Raw genomic sequence first — 14,458 nt, 5'->3', positions numbered from 1 at the left:
TAGAATGAAATCACATTAGTAGTTGCCTCAAGGCACTTTATATCGTAAGGTAAAGATGCTACAACAATACAAAGAAAACCCCAACAATCAAACTACCCTCTATTAGTTAGCACTTGGCGACAGTGGGAAGGAAAAAATGCCTTTTAACAGGAAGAAACCTATGGCAGAGCCAGGCTCAGGGAGGGGCCATACATCTCCTGTGACCAGTTGGGGGGTGACGACAGTTACTTAGTTACGCTAACCTGCCATCACAATGAGACCTGTATCACATTTAGATGATGAAAACCAATAGAAATACCAACAGAAATATTTCTGTTGGCTTATTTGATGAGAGAGAAGCGTCTAATTATATTTTGTCTCCAGATGCACACCGTTCTAATGATGAGGACTTTGAAGATCCATCTTCTAATAGCTCATCTCTCCCCTAGTTATTCATTTAACCAGGGTTAAATAACCAAGAATGAGTTTTGGATCTGCCAAACGAAGCAGTTGAGTTGCTTCAGTCTAGGCTCAGTGAGGAAAACCTCTTCCTAGCAACCAGATTTTCTTTTTGTAGGCATCATGTGAAAAGTCTTTGAAATGGTTGATGCCTTTGACTATTGTTTTGATTCTGAATGTCTTTTGGGTACAATGGGCTGTTCATTGACAGGTCAAAAGCAAGCTTAAGATGTGCTCTACAGCATAATGGCAATTACTTTGCACCCATACTAATTGGTAATTTTGTCCAGTTAAAAGAAACCTACAAAAATATGAAAATTGTACTGGAGAGGCTGAATCACATTTTATGAATCAGCTGAAACTACGTACAATAATTGGACCACTTTGGTGTTTTAATGCTTTGATATTTTTGAACTCGGATAATAATGACTATTTTCCAGAAAACATTTTTAAGCAGGTCTGAAGCAGCTTGCAGCCTTCATGTTTTCAATTAAAATAATTAGTTGATTTTTATTTCAACATAACTGTAAAATTCAAGTTAACTTTAATGTTAGTTGCTGTGGAGCTACCTGGACTACTCCATTTTCGGTTTGTGGATGCTTCAGATAATTCCTCCCTGCATTAGGTGTCCATGTTCACCTAGTTGTAAAAGTTTCACTTTGTAAAAGCTTGTTTTTACAGAGTGGGTGGGGACACAGTTGTGAGCAAACTTAGTTATCTGCTACAGGTCTTCCGGTATAGCCATGCCAAGTAAATGGTACTCAAGGGCAATCTGGTATATTTTCACAAGCAATCTTGAGACTTTAAACTGCTGAAACTGTTGCAGCTTCTTCTCATTGGATTAATTTTGAAATACATAAAGCTGCTGAAGGTCAAGAAGGTGCAAAGTATGCACTTAAAACTGCCCTCTTTATAGATCTCATGTGTGAATGTGAGTAATCATGAAAACTGCTCTTTCTCAACGAATGAATGTAAACATTATGCTGTGTTGTGACATAATCTTTACTTTGCCGGTCTAACGGAGTAAAATACACTCCTTGTAATCAGTTTATTTGATATATCTCCTTCTCTCTCTGCTCCTAGCTATCGGCGAGCCGGTCAAGTTGGAGTGGTATAACCCCCAGGGCGAGCGCATCGTGGCCTCTAAGCGAATGGCGCTCCACACAGAAGCATCCAGATCCAAGCTCGTTATTTATAATGCCATCATCGAAGATGCGGGTATCTACCGCTGCCAGGCCACCGATGTCAGTGGTCACACTGAGGAGGCCTCCGTTGTGCTGGAGATCTACCGTAAGCTTGATAACACACACACTAGCTGACACATTTACCCACAGATGCTCTGTGTTTGCTTCCTAAGGAGATTGGAACATAAGGATACGAAGAGAATAAACATCTCACATTAGCTTTTGATCACCAGGACAACCAGCTGATTCATATTCTCACCCTCTCCCACGCCACAAGTTGCGTTAGCTCTCTGTGTGTGCACATGCATCTTAGAAACCTAAGATTTCTAAGATGCATGTACCTTTGACTTTGTGTGTGACTGTGTGAGTTAGACTGATTCTTGTGATTAAATTATAATGACGGCTAGCAATGCCACAGGATTTAGATCCTGTCAGGAATAATGAGAGATCGGGCACTGACTTACCTGCCTTGCTGACCAATCACTATTTCCTGGGAAAAAACGTAATGTTTTGCCCAGGAAATAGTGTTGGTGTTTATAGACCTTTTTTTTTTTTTTTTTTTTTACTGATTCCATTCCAGCAGTAATCAGTGAATTTGCATCTTTAAATTGTTGTTCAGCAAGACATCCGACTGAAACCCCACTAGCTTATTGCTGTGATTTAATTTAGAAATAAAACGAGAAAAACATGTTGGTTTCACTAAGATCATCTCCTGGAGCAGGGAGCTTTGTGCAACTTAGGGAAAATTACAATGTAGATCTAAAAAACACAAACACATGTTTTATGCGGATTTAAGTGGAAAAGAATTCAAGCTAACAAAGCCTGACAGGCATAAAATAGCATTTTTACACCAATAAAGTGATTCCCAGAACTATTAGCTGAAAACTTGGCATATGTGCGGTGTGTACTTAAACAGTTTGGGGACACTGGACAAGTGGAGGACAAAAGAAGTGTCAAGCCTAAAAACAACTATCTACAGCAGATGAACTGTGTCTAAAAGTCATGTCCTTAAGAAAAGGACATAAATAAGAAAAGACCAGCAAAAACCCAACACAGGACCTGAGAGATGCATCTAGCCCTTCAGCTGATCCATCCACTGTTCACTGAAACATCATGAGAAAGTATTTCAGTGGAAGGGTGGCTGTCAAGGAAGGGAAACTGGGAGAAAAGGCTGATTATCAGTGGCAACAAGTCTGATGGCGCGATGAATCCAAACTGGATATTTTTGATTCAGAAATTAACTTTTGAACTTTAAGTATTTATTGTCATTGTCAGAGAACAATGAAATTGTGTTTGGGGCTTCCATACAACCCGTAAATAAAATAATGAAGAAAATAATAAATACCCCTTAAAACCCAAGTGTAAATATTTAACCCAGTGTGACTCCAGTACAATAAGACAATCCTTAGCAACAACATAAGAACATGACAAGTAATGTTCATAAGAAATTCAGACAAAGACCTGAGAAACATGACATGAGATATGATGTCAGATATGATAGTTATCTATTTAAGAAAGAGGGCAGGAGGGGGAAAGAGAATAAAGATATGATGCACCAATGCAGACCAGTTCATTGCTATTAAGAAGTTGGATATGGTTATTGTCCGTGAGAGGGGGGCAGAGAGTTCAGGAGCCTCACAGCCTGTGGATACAGGCTGTTGGCCAGTCTGGATGTTCTGGCCTGTATAGACCTGTACCTTCTCCCTGAGGGCAGCAGATGGAAAAGGTGGCGCACAGGGTAATGTTGGTCCCGCAGGATACTGTGCACCCTCCTCAGACAGCGAGTGGGGAAGATATTACTAATCTCTGGTAGACTTGTTCCAATAATTCTGCCAGCTTCTTTCACCACCCGCTGGAGTGCTTGCTGATTGGCCTTGGTGCAGCTGGGGAACCACACTAGAAATCCATACATCAGAACGCTGCTGATGGCACAGTTGTAGAAGTTCAACATCAGAGATCTGGGAATGTGTGCGCTCCGCAGTCTCCTCAGGTAGTAGAGGCGCTGTTGGGCCTTCCGTGCAACTGAGGTGATATGGTTGCCCCAGGACAGGTCCTCGGTCACAGTTACCCCCAAGAATTTAAAACTGCTCACCCTCTCCACCGCCTCACTGCCAATGAAGAGAGGCAGATGGTTGTTATGACCCTTCTTCCGGAAATCTACAATGATCTCCTTGGTCTTTTTGGTGTTTAAGACCAAGTTATTGTCGTGGCACCATGACTCTAGTTGTTGCACCTCTGTCCTGTAGTTTGTCTCATCGTTGTTGGATATAAGTCCGAGCACCGTAGTGTCATCGGCAAACTTGACAATGAGATTGGACGCGCAGGAGGAAATACAGTCATGGGTGAAGAGAGTATATAGCAGAGGGCTCAGAACACACCCCTGAGGGGCACCGGTGTTGACCACAAGGGTGGAAGAGGTGTTCTTACCCACTCTGACACTCTGTTTACGGTTAGTGAGGAAGTCCACAATCCAGTTGCACAGAGAGGAGTTAAGTCCCAGTTGGTGGAGTTTGGGACGGAGTTTGTATGGCCGGATGGTATTAAAAGCTGTAGTCTACAAAGAGGAGCCGTGCATAGGTGTTCCTGTGTTCCAAGTGCTTCAGTAATGTGTGCAGCACTATGGCGATCGCATCCTCGGTTGACCGGTTCTCCCTGTATGCAAACTGGTGCGAGTCCAGGGATGGTGGAAAAGCAGCTCTGATGTGTTTAATGACCAGTCTCTCCAGGCATTTGGCGGGAATGGGGGTGAGTGCCACAGGTCTGAAATCGTTCAGACATGTGACATTTGACTGTTTTGGGATGGGAACGATGGTTGCTGCTTTGAAACAGGATGGAACCAGTGAACAGGACAACGAGGTGTTATATATAGAGGTGAAGACATCCGCCAGGTCCGCAGCACAGTCTTTTAGCACCCGGCCCAGCACTCCATCTGGCCCGGCCGCCTTCCTGGTGTTAATGCTCCGGAACACACGCCTGAGCTCATGAGTGCTCAGGACTGGAGCAGGGTCAGTTGAGGGGAGAGGGGACAGGACAGGGTCGGTGTTCTCCCTATCAAAACGGGCATAAAAGAGATTTAGATCCTCAGCCAGAGTAGAACTGTCGGCTGAGGGTGATGGTGTTCTCCTTTTGTAGTCCGTGATAGCCCTGATGCCCTCCCAGACCTGCCTTGGGTTTGTGTTGTTCTCAAACCTGGCCTCAATACGCCTCCTGTGCTGCTGCTTGGCAGTCTTGATACCTCTTCTCAGGTTGGCCCTGGCAGCACTGTATGCCTCCTGGTCCCCGGATTTGAAAGCGTTGTTCCTCGTTCGAATAAGTTGTTGAACTCCGTGTGTCATCCAGGGTGGATTATTAGGGAACACACGGAGTCGTTTCCAAGTTGTTACATTGTCCACACAGAAACAGATGTAGTCCAAGACAGTGGAGGTGTAACTGTCCAATGCGACACGATTGTCAGTGTCCTTCACCTTGAATACATCCCAGTCTGTGCAGTGGAAACAGTCCTGAAGCATCGGAATAGCATCCTGCGGCCATGTTCTCACGGTTTTGGTTGTAATCCCAGTGCTCTTGATCTTTTGTGTGTATATTGGGTGTAGCAGAAGGGAGAGATGGTCTGACAGACCCAGGTGGGGATAAGCCTGGGCTCTGTATGCATTCGCCATGTTGGTGTACACCTGGTCCAACGTTCTATCTCCTCTGGTAGCACACTTCACATTACGGTGGAAATTGTGAAGTACAGATTTCAGGTCCGCGTGGTTAAAATCCCCGGCCGCAATAAAAACACTGTCCGGGTGTGCTACCAGGCTGTTATTGATGCTGCTGCTCAATTGTGCTAACGCTAGCTTAGCATTAGCATCTGGTGGAATGTAAACAGCGCAGATGTAAACGGCAGAAAATTCCCGAGGGAGATAGAATGGACGGCACTTTAACACCAACAGTTCTACCTCTGTACTGCACAGTCTTACCGTTACCGTGACATTCGTGCACCAAAAGTTGCTAATATAGATGCACAGCCCCCCGCCGGTCTTCTTACCCGAGTCCGCAGACCTGTCGGCTCGATAGGCGGTGCGGCCTGCTAGATCAATAGCCGCATCGGGAATGGCGCTGTCCAGCCAGGTTTCAGTGAAAATCATGCACGAACAGTTATTAAAAGTCCGTCGAGTGGCGATCTGCAGTCGTATTTCATCCAGTTTGTAACGGATTGAACGGGCATTGGAGAGGAATATGGTCGGGAGTGGTGGTTTAAACGGACTAGTCTTTAGCCGTGCCCACAGGCCTCCCCGCCTGCCTCTCTTCTGCCTCCGCTCGCAACGTCTCCTCCTGCGGCTTGCTGTTGCGGGTAGCCCCGGGGGTTGCCTAACGATCTCCGGGGGGATGAGATACTCGGATGTTAGTTGAAGATCTCCACGGCTTAGTTGTAGTAGATCATCTCTATTGTATTGAAGTAACCGCAGACTGTGTGAAATAATACCCAATACCACCAAAAGTGCAAAAATGTAGGAGCTCCGGGCCGCTGCGTCTGTGCGCGCCGCCATCTTTGGTTAAATCACAGAAATCATCAGTTTATAGAGAAGAATTCAAGTGACAGGTACAACAGTGAGGGTCTACAGCCATATGTAAAACACGGTGGAGGCTCTGTCATGGTTTGAGGCTGCGTTTCAACCACCGGTGTTGGAGATCTTGCCAAAATTGATGAATTATAAAGACAGAACTGTATCATCAAATTTTGATCAACCATGCAGTGCCATCTGGAAAGTGTTTCATTAGCATTAGTTTGTTTTTTTGTTTTTTTTTTAGCAGGAAAATGATCCCAAATGCACTACCAGTGTAATAAAAGCACACCTGGATAGAAAAAACACAGTGGTACACTATCAGTCGTGGATCGGCCTCCCCAGAGGGCCCGGTGGCGCCAGTGTCCGGCAGCCTCGCCTCTGTCAGTGCGCCCCAGGGTGGCTGTGGCTACAATGTAGCTGCCATCACCTGTGTGTGAATGGGTGGATGACTGGATGTGTAAAGCGTTTTGGGGTCCTTAGGGACTAAGTAAAAGCGCTATACAAATACAGGCCATATACTGTATCTATGGCTGTATCTGTGAGTAGAATTAGTATTAGCCTGATAATTACTGCTATTCAAGAGAATTTGGTGTCAAATCAAGGTGTGAAGTCATTTAGTGCAACACTTTAAAGTGGGTTATAGAAATGCAAGTTTTTTTATTAGTCTATTTACAAAATGCTTGCGAGAGCAGGGTTTATATTAAAAAAAAAAGATCATAGGTAGAACTCTCTCTGTTCGCATGTGAGAGGACAAAGATTCCAAAAGCTACAAGCACAAAAGATTACATAAGAGCCAAGTGACCTCTGAGGTGTGAGTCTTTGATCAGGAGTCTACACAAAGTTTAATTGGAGAAAACGTCAAGGTACATGGATTTGATTCCAGAGCTCACTCACACACACACAGTTATATGTACACACACTCTGGAAATCATCACCTGCTGTGTGGCTGCCTTTTCATCCTCTCCCAGCGAACCATTAGGGGAGACATCACAGCTTCAATCACACCTGCCACCACTCAGCCTTTGCCTCATTCAACACATAACCAATTCCCCAAAACCATTGTTTCCATGGTAACCAGGCATCACTCACTGGGGTCCTCAGTGTAGATTCCATGAGCAGCAGGCGGATGAAAACCACCCTAAAATCCAGCCAGGTGTTCTGCCAGCACACAGTCGGAACAGGCGAGGACTCCTCTGCACGGTGCACAGACCTGCGTGCTGCAACATGTTCTACATGAAATTCATGACCTGTGGGAGACCAAGTGTTGACATCTTCTCCGCAGTTGCTGACTTCTCTATGATGGCCAGATGTAATCATGCTGCACGGATTGTCAGATCAGTTTGGAATTAAAAGCTGGTCCACAGTCTGATGAAGTTCATAGACAAACAAAGCAGTAGCTAGCAATGAGTTAGTGGCCAATCTTGTGCTAACTCACATTAAATTTAGTACACACATGTTCCCTGAGATGGCAACTAATTAATTCAGGGATCCTCTGATTCAGTTTTTTCCACCAAAGCCACAGTGAGGTTAGTGTTTCTGATTTTAATTAGAACTGTAAAATCTAAAAGCAAATCTTGCCATGAAATTTTGACATTTGAGTCCTAAACAACAAGAAAAGTTAAGTAACCAATTTGCTTTTTATCCATAGTCATTTCAAAATTTGTGCTTCTTATGCACTATGGTTTATGGCCAATTAGCTACAGAAAGTGATACTTGGGAAATTTTAGCAAGATAACATATTTAACACTGATGCACTCCATAAGAACATTATCTGGTTAGCATGTACATTTGTCAACGTGAGAATGTAGCATGCTAGGATTGCCATTTAAGCAAAAACATTGCTGTTCTGTATGCTGTGCCTGCTAGCTTGATTTCTGTTAGTACTCCAGTGTAATGCAGTATGGTTGCTATTATATTAGCACTACAGTTTGAGCCACTCCTTTTTTTTTTCATTTTCTGAACAAGTAGCCAGTCATATTTGTGGAGGTTTTTCAAAGTTGTCTTTAGTGACTGCCAATAAGCTACCATATTCTTAAGGGAGAGAAATAGGGTAAATTACAAAGAAACAGACTGAAAATGAGTTGCAACAGGTCTTATGGACTGATGAATCCAATCGTGGTGTTGGAGATCTTGTGAAACTGATGGAATTACAACCACAGAAATGTACCATCACATTTTGATCCGACATGCAATACCATCTGGAAAGTTTCTGGTTGGCAAAAATAATCCCAAACACACTGGGAATTCAGTAAAATCAAAGCTGCATAGAACAACACACAAAGGAACACTATCAGTGATTGACTGGCCTCCCCAGAGCTCGGACCTCAACATTATTAAAGCAGCATGGAATCATGTTGGCAGATGAACAGTTAAACTTTGAATGTCATTCAAGAAGCCTGGAGAACTCAGTCAGCTGTCACATTTCGTGAACGTATGCAACTTCTTTAACAGTAAATTGTTCTGCTAATGAAGAATGACGACATGCAAGGTCACATGTAACACGTTATCTAGCTGTTAGCTAGGTAGCATAGTAATTGTCATTCTCATGTCCTTTTACTCACTGAAAATAGTTAGTAATCCCTCCTCTGTTGCCGACTAAAATGGGATCCATTAAGGCCTATAATAGTGTTCCACCCTCCACACCATCAGGGTATTTATATTGTACTGCAAGCAGTTTACCTGTACTTGTTAGCATAACCAGACTTATGCAGTCAAAATAGTATAAGTAATGTAAGCATCAAAGTGATTCTTATTTCAAGATAAACCCTTTACTGTCACAAAATCATGAAAACCTATTTTGGTGGCAAAAGCCGCAACATCAATTAGCTGGTGTAATATGGTGCTGTTTTCAACTGTATTCAGTGACAGAAAATTCATAGTCATTATAGAGTGAGCCAGTACAATGCCTAAGCCTTTCATTTCCTGTTAGTTTATTAATGGACAATGCAATAACGCTGCACAAGCTCATTTTCCAAAACCAGCTAATTTGGCCGGAACACACAGAAACAAATCTGTCTCACATTTGAGGCAGGTCCAGGGAAATTGGCTCGTCAGCTTATCAGACAGTTATCTTTGCAGTGATGTGTCTACGAACGACAGCAAAGGAACTCCAGAGTACTGAGTACATTCTCAATTCGCCAGTGTCAAGTGTGCAGTAGAGTGTTACTCCAGAGAGGATGTTTCCCTTACTGATTCTCTTGTAGAGCAGCACGACTACAAAAGAGACAGGAAATGGATACAAACAGAAGGAACAAGTGACACCAGAAGTGTTCAAACCTGAGAGGGAGGCAGAGGGGGAGAAAGCAGATTTTGCAAATAAAAAGAACACATATGGAGGGGAGGGTGGATGATAAGAAGCCAACGGAGTGAATGACAAAATCACGCAAAGGCATCCTTGAAGTTAATGAAGACACTGAGATGCCAGACACGTTCACAGGCGGAGGATGCAGCCGGGGAGTGAAAGCTCATTTTGGGGAGCAGCCTGGCATAAATCACAGAGCAAAATGCTAATGCTGAAGCCTCACTAAGGGAAGGGACTGATAGAGGAGCTGTAGCTGATTTATTCACACCCTCACAATATAGCACGCAGGTGATAGCAGGTGGTTGCGGCGCTAGCAGAGCCAGCCCGAACACACATCAAAAGCCAAGGAGAGTGGGGTTCGACGAGAGCTCGCGTGAGATCTTTGTGGGGAAATGCTGGTCCAAGAACAGCGTCCTCGTAAAACACCCAATGTTTGCCAGGAAGAGGACACAGCTTTAAACAAGCACCAAGGGGAACCTATTAAAGAATGCTGAAACCAAGATGGAGTGAATCAAAGCCTGTCTGTGCTTTTGTCAAATTTTGCAAACAGTAAGGCTGCAGAATAACTCTGCTCATTGATTCTTTTATGACTGGCAGCAAGTTAAAGCGAGTTACTTTTTGCTGTCACCTGGTGCTGTTTCATCACACTTGCCTTATCTGTGTCCCAGAAAAACAGTCAAGGAGGGATTAAGCTTTTGCTTTGTTTGATTTTCAGAGTAAAAGCTCATCGTCAGTTTGCACTGTGCATAATTTTTCTCCTGCGTGTCTTTCCAAATGCTTTCGGTGGGAACCAATGGGCATTATTTAACATGACAGCTATGCTTAATAACGTGGTTGTTGTGCACACAAGGGGTGTTATTGAGAATTCAAGCACTGAATGTCAACAGTGAATGTGTGCACGCTGGGTTTGTATAATATTATAGTTTTGAAATAGTCCTATGGATAGCAGTGTTGGTCTGTCACACTGACACAATGATGTCACCTGTTGTATGTGAAGTCCTGTTAAGACACCTCAAACTCTGGGTTTTTTATGTTTGTAGTGTCTTGGATGAGGTGGATCTGATTGGCAAACTTCACATTCGCTGGTTCTTCAGACATGGAAGGAATGCTCGCCTTCTATCCTGTCTGTACGAAATATGGAAAAGATATATATAAATCTTATAAAGTTTGTATCTGTCTTGTGTGAAACTTGTATGAAAAGCATATAAGAGTGAAAACAGATGTATGTTTTGGATACTTACTAAAACAATGTATGAAAGTAATGACAAAGTGGCCACTTTCATGAGTAAATCATGTAAGTTTTTACTATTTCTTTTCCATATGGGTAGTCTGCAGAGATCCGATTACTTTTTTCAAATAACGAGTAAAGTAAGGGATTGCTATTGCAAAAACGGTAATTAGATTACCGTTACTTTCCCGTAGGAACGCTGCGTTACTGCGTTACTAAAACCGTGATTTTTTTGCGAGAATGTCTCATGACAGTGACGTAAGCGAGTGCGACGTTCGTGACAACAGCTGTGTGCAGATCAACAATGGATCATAAATCGAGTGCAGGAGAGAGTATGAGCATGCAGCGTTTAAAGCGTGGAAGTACTGACCTTACTTTAAGTTTGATTCCATAAAAAGTGACAAAAACATTAGTGTCCGTTGTGCGTGGGAAGAAAACTTCTTTTTACAGCGAAAAAACCCCTTAAACTTCCAAGCAAGCACCGAGTGCACTACGACGTAATGAGAAATTCACAGAGAAACTCGCGGATTCTTCCACTGACCGCTGCGGCACACCTGCACCAGGGTAAACCTCCGCCTACCCGACTACAGGGAGTGCAGAATTATTAGGCAAGTTGTATTTTTGAGTAATAATTTTATTATTGAACAACAACCATGTTCTCAATGAACCCAAAAAACTCATTAATATCAAAGCTGAATGTTTTTGGAAGTAGTTTTTAGTTTGTTTTTAGTTTTAGCTATTTTAGGGGGATATCTGTGTGTGCAGGTGACTATCACTGTGCATAATTATTAGGCAACTTAACAAAAAACAAATATATACCCATTTCAATTATTTATTTTTACCAGTGAAACCAATATAACATCTCCACATACACAAATATACATTTCTGACATTCAAAAACAAAACAAAAACAAATCAGCGACCAATATAACCACCTTTCTTTGCAAGGACACTCAAAAGCCTGCCATCCATGGATTCTGTCAGTGTTTTGATCTGTTCACCATCAACATTGCGTGCAGCAGCAACCACAGCCTCCCAGACACTGTTCAGAGAGGTGTACTGTTTTCCCTCCTTGTAAATCTCACATTTGATGATGGACCACAGGTTCTCAATGGGGTTCAGATCAGGTGAACAACGTGGCCATGTCATTAGTTTTTCTTCTTTTATACCCTTTCTTGCCAGCCACGCTGTGGAGTACTTGGACGCGTGTGATGGAGCATTGTCCTGCATGAAAATCATGTTTTTCTTGAAGGATGCAGACTTCTTCCTGTACCACTGCTTGAAGAAGGTGTCTTCCAGGAACTGGCAGTAGGACTGGGAGTTGAGCTTGACTCCATCCTCAACCCGAAAAGGCCCCACAAGCTCATCTTTGATGATACCAGCCCAAACCAGTACTCCACCTCCACCTTGCTGGCGTCTGAGTCGGACTGGAGCTCTCTGCCCTTTACCAATCCAGCCACGAGCCCATCCATCTGGCCCATCAAGACTCACTCTCATTTCATCAGTCCATAAAACCTTAGAAAAATCAGTCTCGAGATATTTCTTGGCCCAGTCTTGACGTTTCAGCTTGTGTGTCTTGTTCAGTGGTGGTCGTCTTTCAGCCTTTCTTACCTTGGCCATGTCTCTGAGTATTGCACACCTTGTGCTTTTGGGCACTCCAGTGATGTTGCAGCTCTGAAATATGGCCAAACTGGTGGCAGGTGGCATCTTGGCAGCTGCACGCTTAACTTTTCTCAGTTCATGGGCAGTTATTTTGCGCCTTGGTTTTTCCACAGGCTTCTTGCGACCCTGTTGACTATTTTGAATGAAACGCTTGATTGTTCGATGATCACGCTTCAGAAGCTTTGCAATTTTGAGACTGCTGCATCCCTCTGCAAGATATCTCACTGTTTTTGACTTTTCTGAGCCTGTCAAGTCCTTCTTTTGACCCATTTTGCCAAAGGAAAGGACGTTGCCTAATAATTATGCACACCTGATATAGGGTGTTGATGTCATTAGACCACACCCCTTCTCATTATAGAGATGCACATCACCTAATATGCTTAATTGGTAGTAGGCTTTCGAGCCTATACAGCTTGGAGTAAGACAACATGCATGAAGAGGATGATGTGGACAAAATACTCATTTGCCTAATAATTCTGCACTCCCTGTACTGCTTTACAGGTGAAAATAGAGCAACCGGACCGCTGAGTCTTTGACTTTATTTATTTTCTGATGTGTTTTACTTGCATCTATTTGAAAGAGTGAGTGTAAACACACACACAAAAAATTTTATGTGCTGGAATGTGCAGAAAATAGGTTTAAATGTTAAACAAATTTCTTCCAGTCAGAGAATGTTGCATATAATTAAATTTTTGCTTGATGCATAAAGTTAAAAGATTAAAACTAGTAAAACAAGTTTTAAAATGGGACCTTTCCATTTGATTACATTTTGTATGATGGGTTATGTAGAAAAAGTAGAATTGGGCTGAAAGATCTATCGCTTTATCCCCTATTCATGTTGTAAATCGTGTTTTTAAAAAGTAACTAAGTAATTAATTACTTTTGAAAATAAGTAATCAGTAAAGTAATGGGATTACTTTTTGGGGAAGTAATCAGTAATTAGTTACTGATTACTTTTTTCAAGTTGATTTGTTGGTTTGTTGATCCAAAAAACTGGACGATTTGGAAGATTCCCAAAGAAAAAAATAAATAAAAACAAAAACCCCAAAACCCGCCGCCAATTATTGGATAAGAAGTAGGATGGGTGGTTACATTTGCAAAAAAGATCAAATGTTCACTTAAATTATGAAGTTATTTATAATTTAAGTGCTGCACTAGGAACTAGTGCAGGGGTGGGCGACTCCAGGCCTCAAGCGCCGGTGTCCCTGCAGGTTTTAGATGTGTCCTTGAACCAACACAGCTGATTTAAATGGCTAAATTAGCTCCTCAACATGTCCTGAAGTTCTCCAGAGTCCCGGTAATGAACTAATCTTGTGATTCAGGTGTGTTGACCCAAGTTGAGATCTAAAACCTGCAGGACACTGGCCCTCGAGGCCTGGAATTGCCCACCCCTGAACTAGTGGATAGCAGCTATTAAGTCATCCATATCAGCGTGTTGTTTTTTTTTCCCATTTCTGCAGAAATGTGATAATGTGGTGCTTCTGTGCTAAAATCACAGATGGCTTTTTTCCCCCCTTACCATCAAATCCGTTTGCAAATTAGGCTATAAATTGATTCAGATGTGCTACTTGACTTCATGATTTCAGATAATGGCTGCATTTTTTCTTGTATACGTACAGGCTACGTCCACACGTACACGGGTATTTTTGAAAACTGAGATTTTCCGTTTTCGTTTTAAAAAATAATCACGTCCACACGTAAACGCAGAAATGAAGGAAAACGCTGCTAGGAACATGCCAAAGCAACAGCTGGCGATATATTCCTAACCGTGTAGAAATGTTGGCCAATCAGAAGTCTAGAAGCCTCGGTGGGAAATAGTAAACAAGGATGGGGCATAGAACCAGAACCTAGTCGTATGTGTGGAGGGACAGTAACTGTGTGTGTATATGTAAGCATTTAAACACTGCAGAGAGTACAATTAACAGTATTGTAGAAATTCATTTCACCGAAACAATAACGTGGCGCACAGTGTGACGTCAAAAAAGGCGCACACCGTTGACGCTGCTTTTTCTGCGTTTTCTCCGTTTTTCTCGTCCACACGTAAATGCAAAAACGGAGTTTTCAAAAATATCCACCCTAGCCGGAGTTTTTAAAA

At 42.7% G+C, this 14,458-nt stretch overlaps 1 protein-coding gene across 3 annotated transcripts in view; it reads left to right on the top strand.

The window, feature by feature from the left end:
* Positions 1-14,458, top strand: part of LOC120734226 (neural cell adhesion molecule 2-like) — a 442,177-nt gene that overhangs the window by 304,248 nt on the left and 123,471 nt on the right. For all 3 annotated transcript variants that reach the window (XM_040033012.1, XM_040032933.1, XM_040033095.1), the window contains exon 3: positions 1,522-1,728. In XM_040033012.1, coding sequence (XP_039888946.1) covers positions 1,522-1,728 — 207 coding nt within the window. The remainder of the gene's footprint in view (positions 1-1,521; positions 1,729-14,458) is intronic.

The sequence above is a fragment of the Simochromis diagramma genome, unplaced genomic scaffold, assembly GCF_900408965.1.
Source record: "Simochromis diagramma unplaced genomic scaffold, fSimDia1.1 OVJJ01000411.1, whole genome shotgun sequence".
Lineage (NCBI taxonomy): Eukaryota > Metazoa > Chordata > Actinopteri > Cichliformes > Cichlidae > Simochromis > Simochromis diagramma.
Note: the sequence above shows the minus strand (reverse complement) of the source record. Positions and strands in the feature narration are given on the sequence as shown.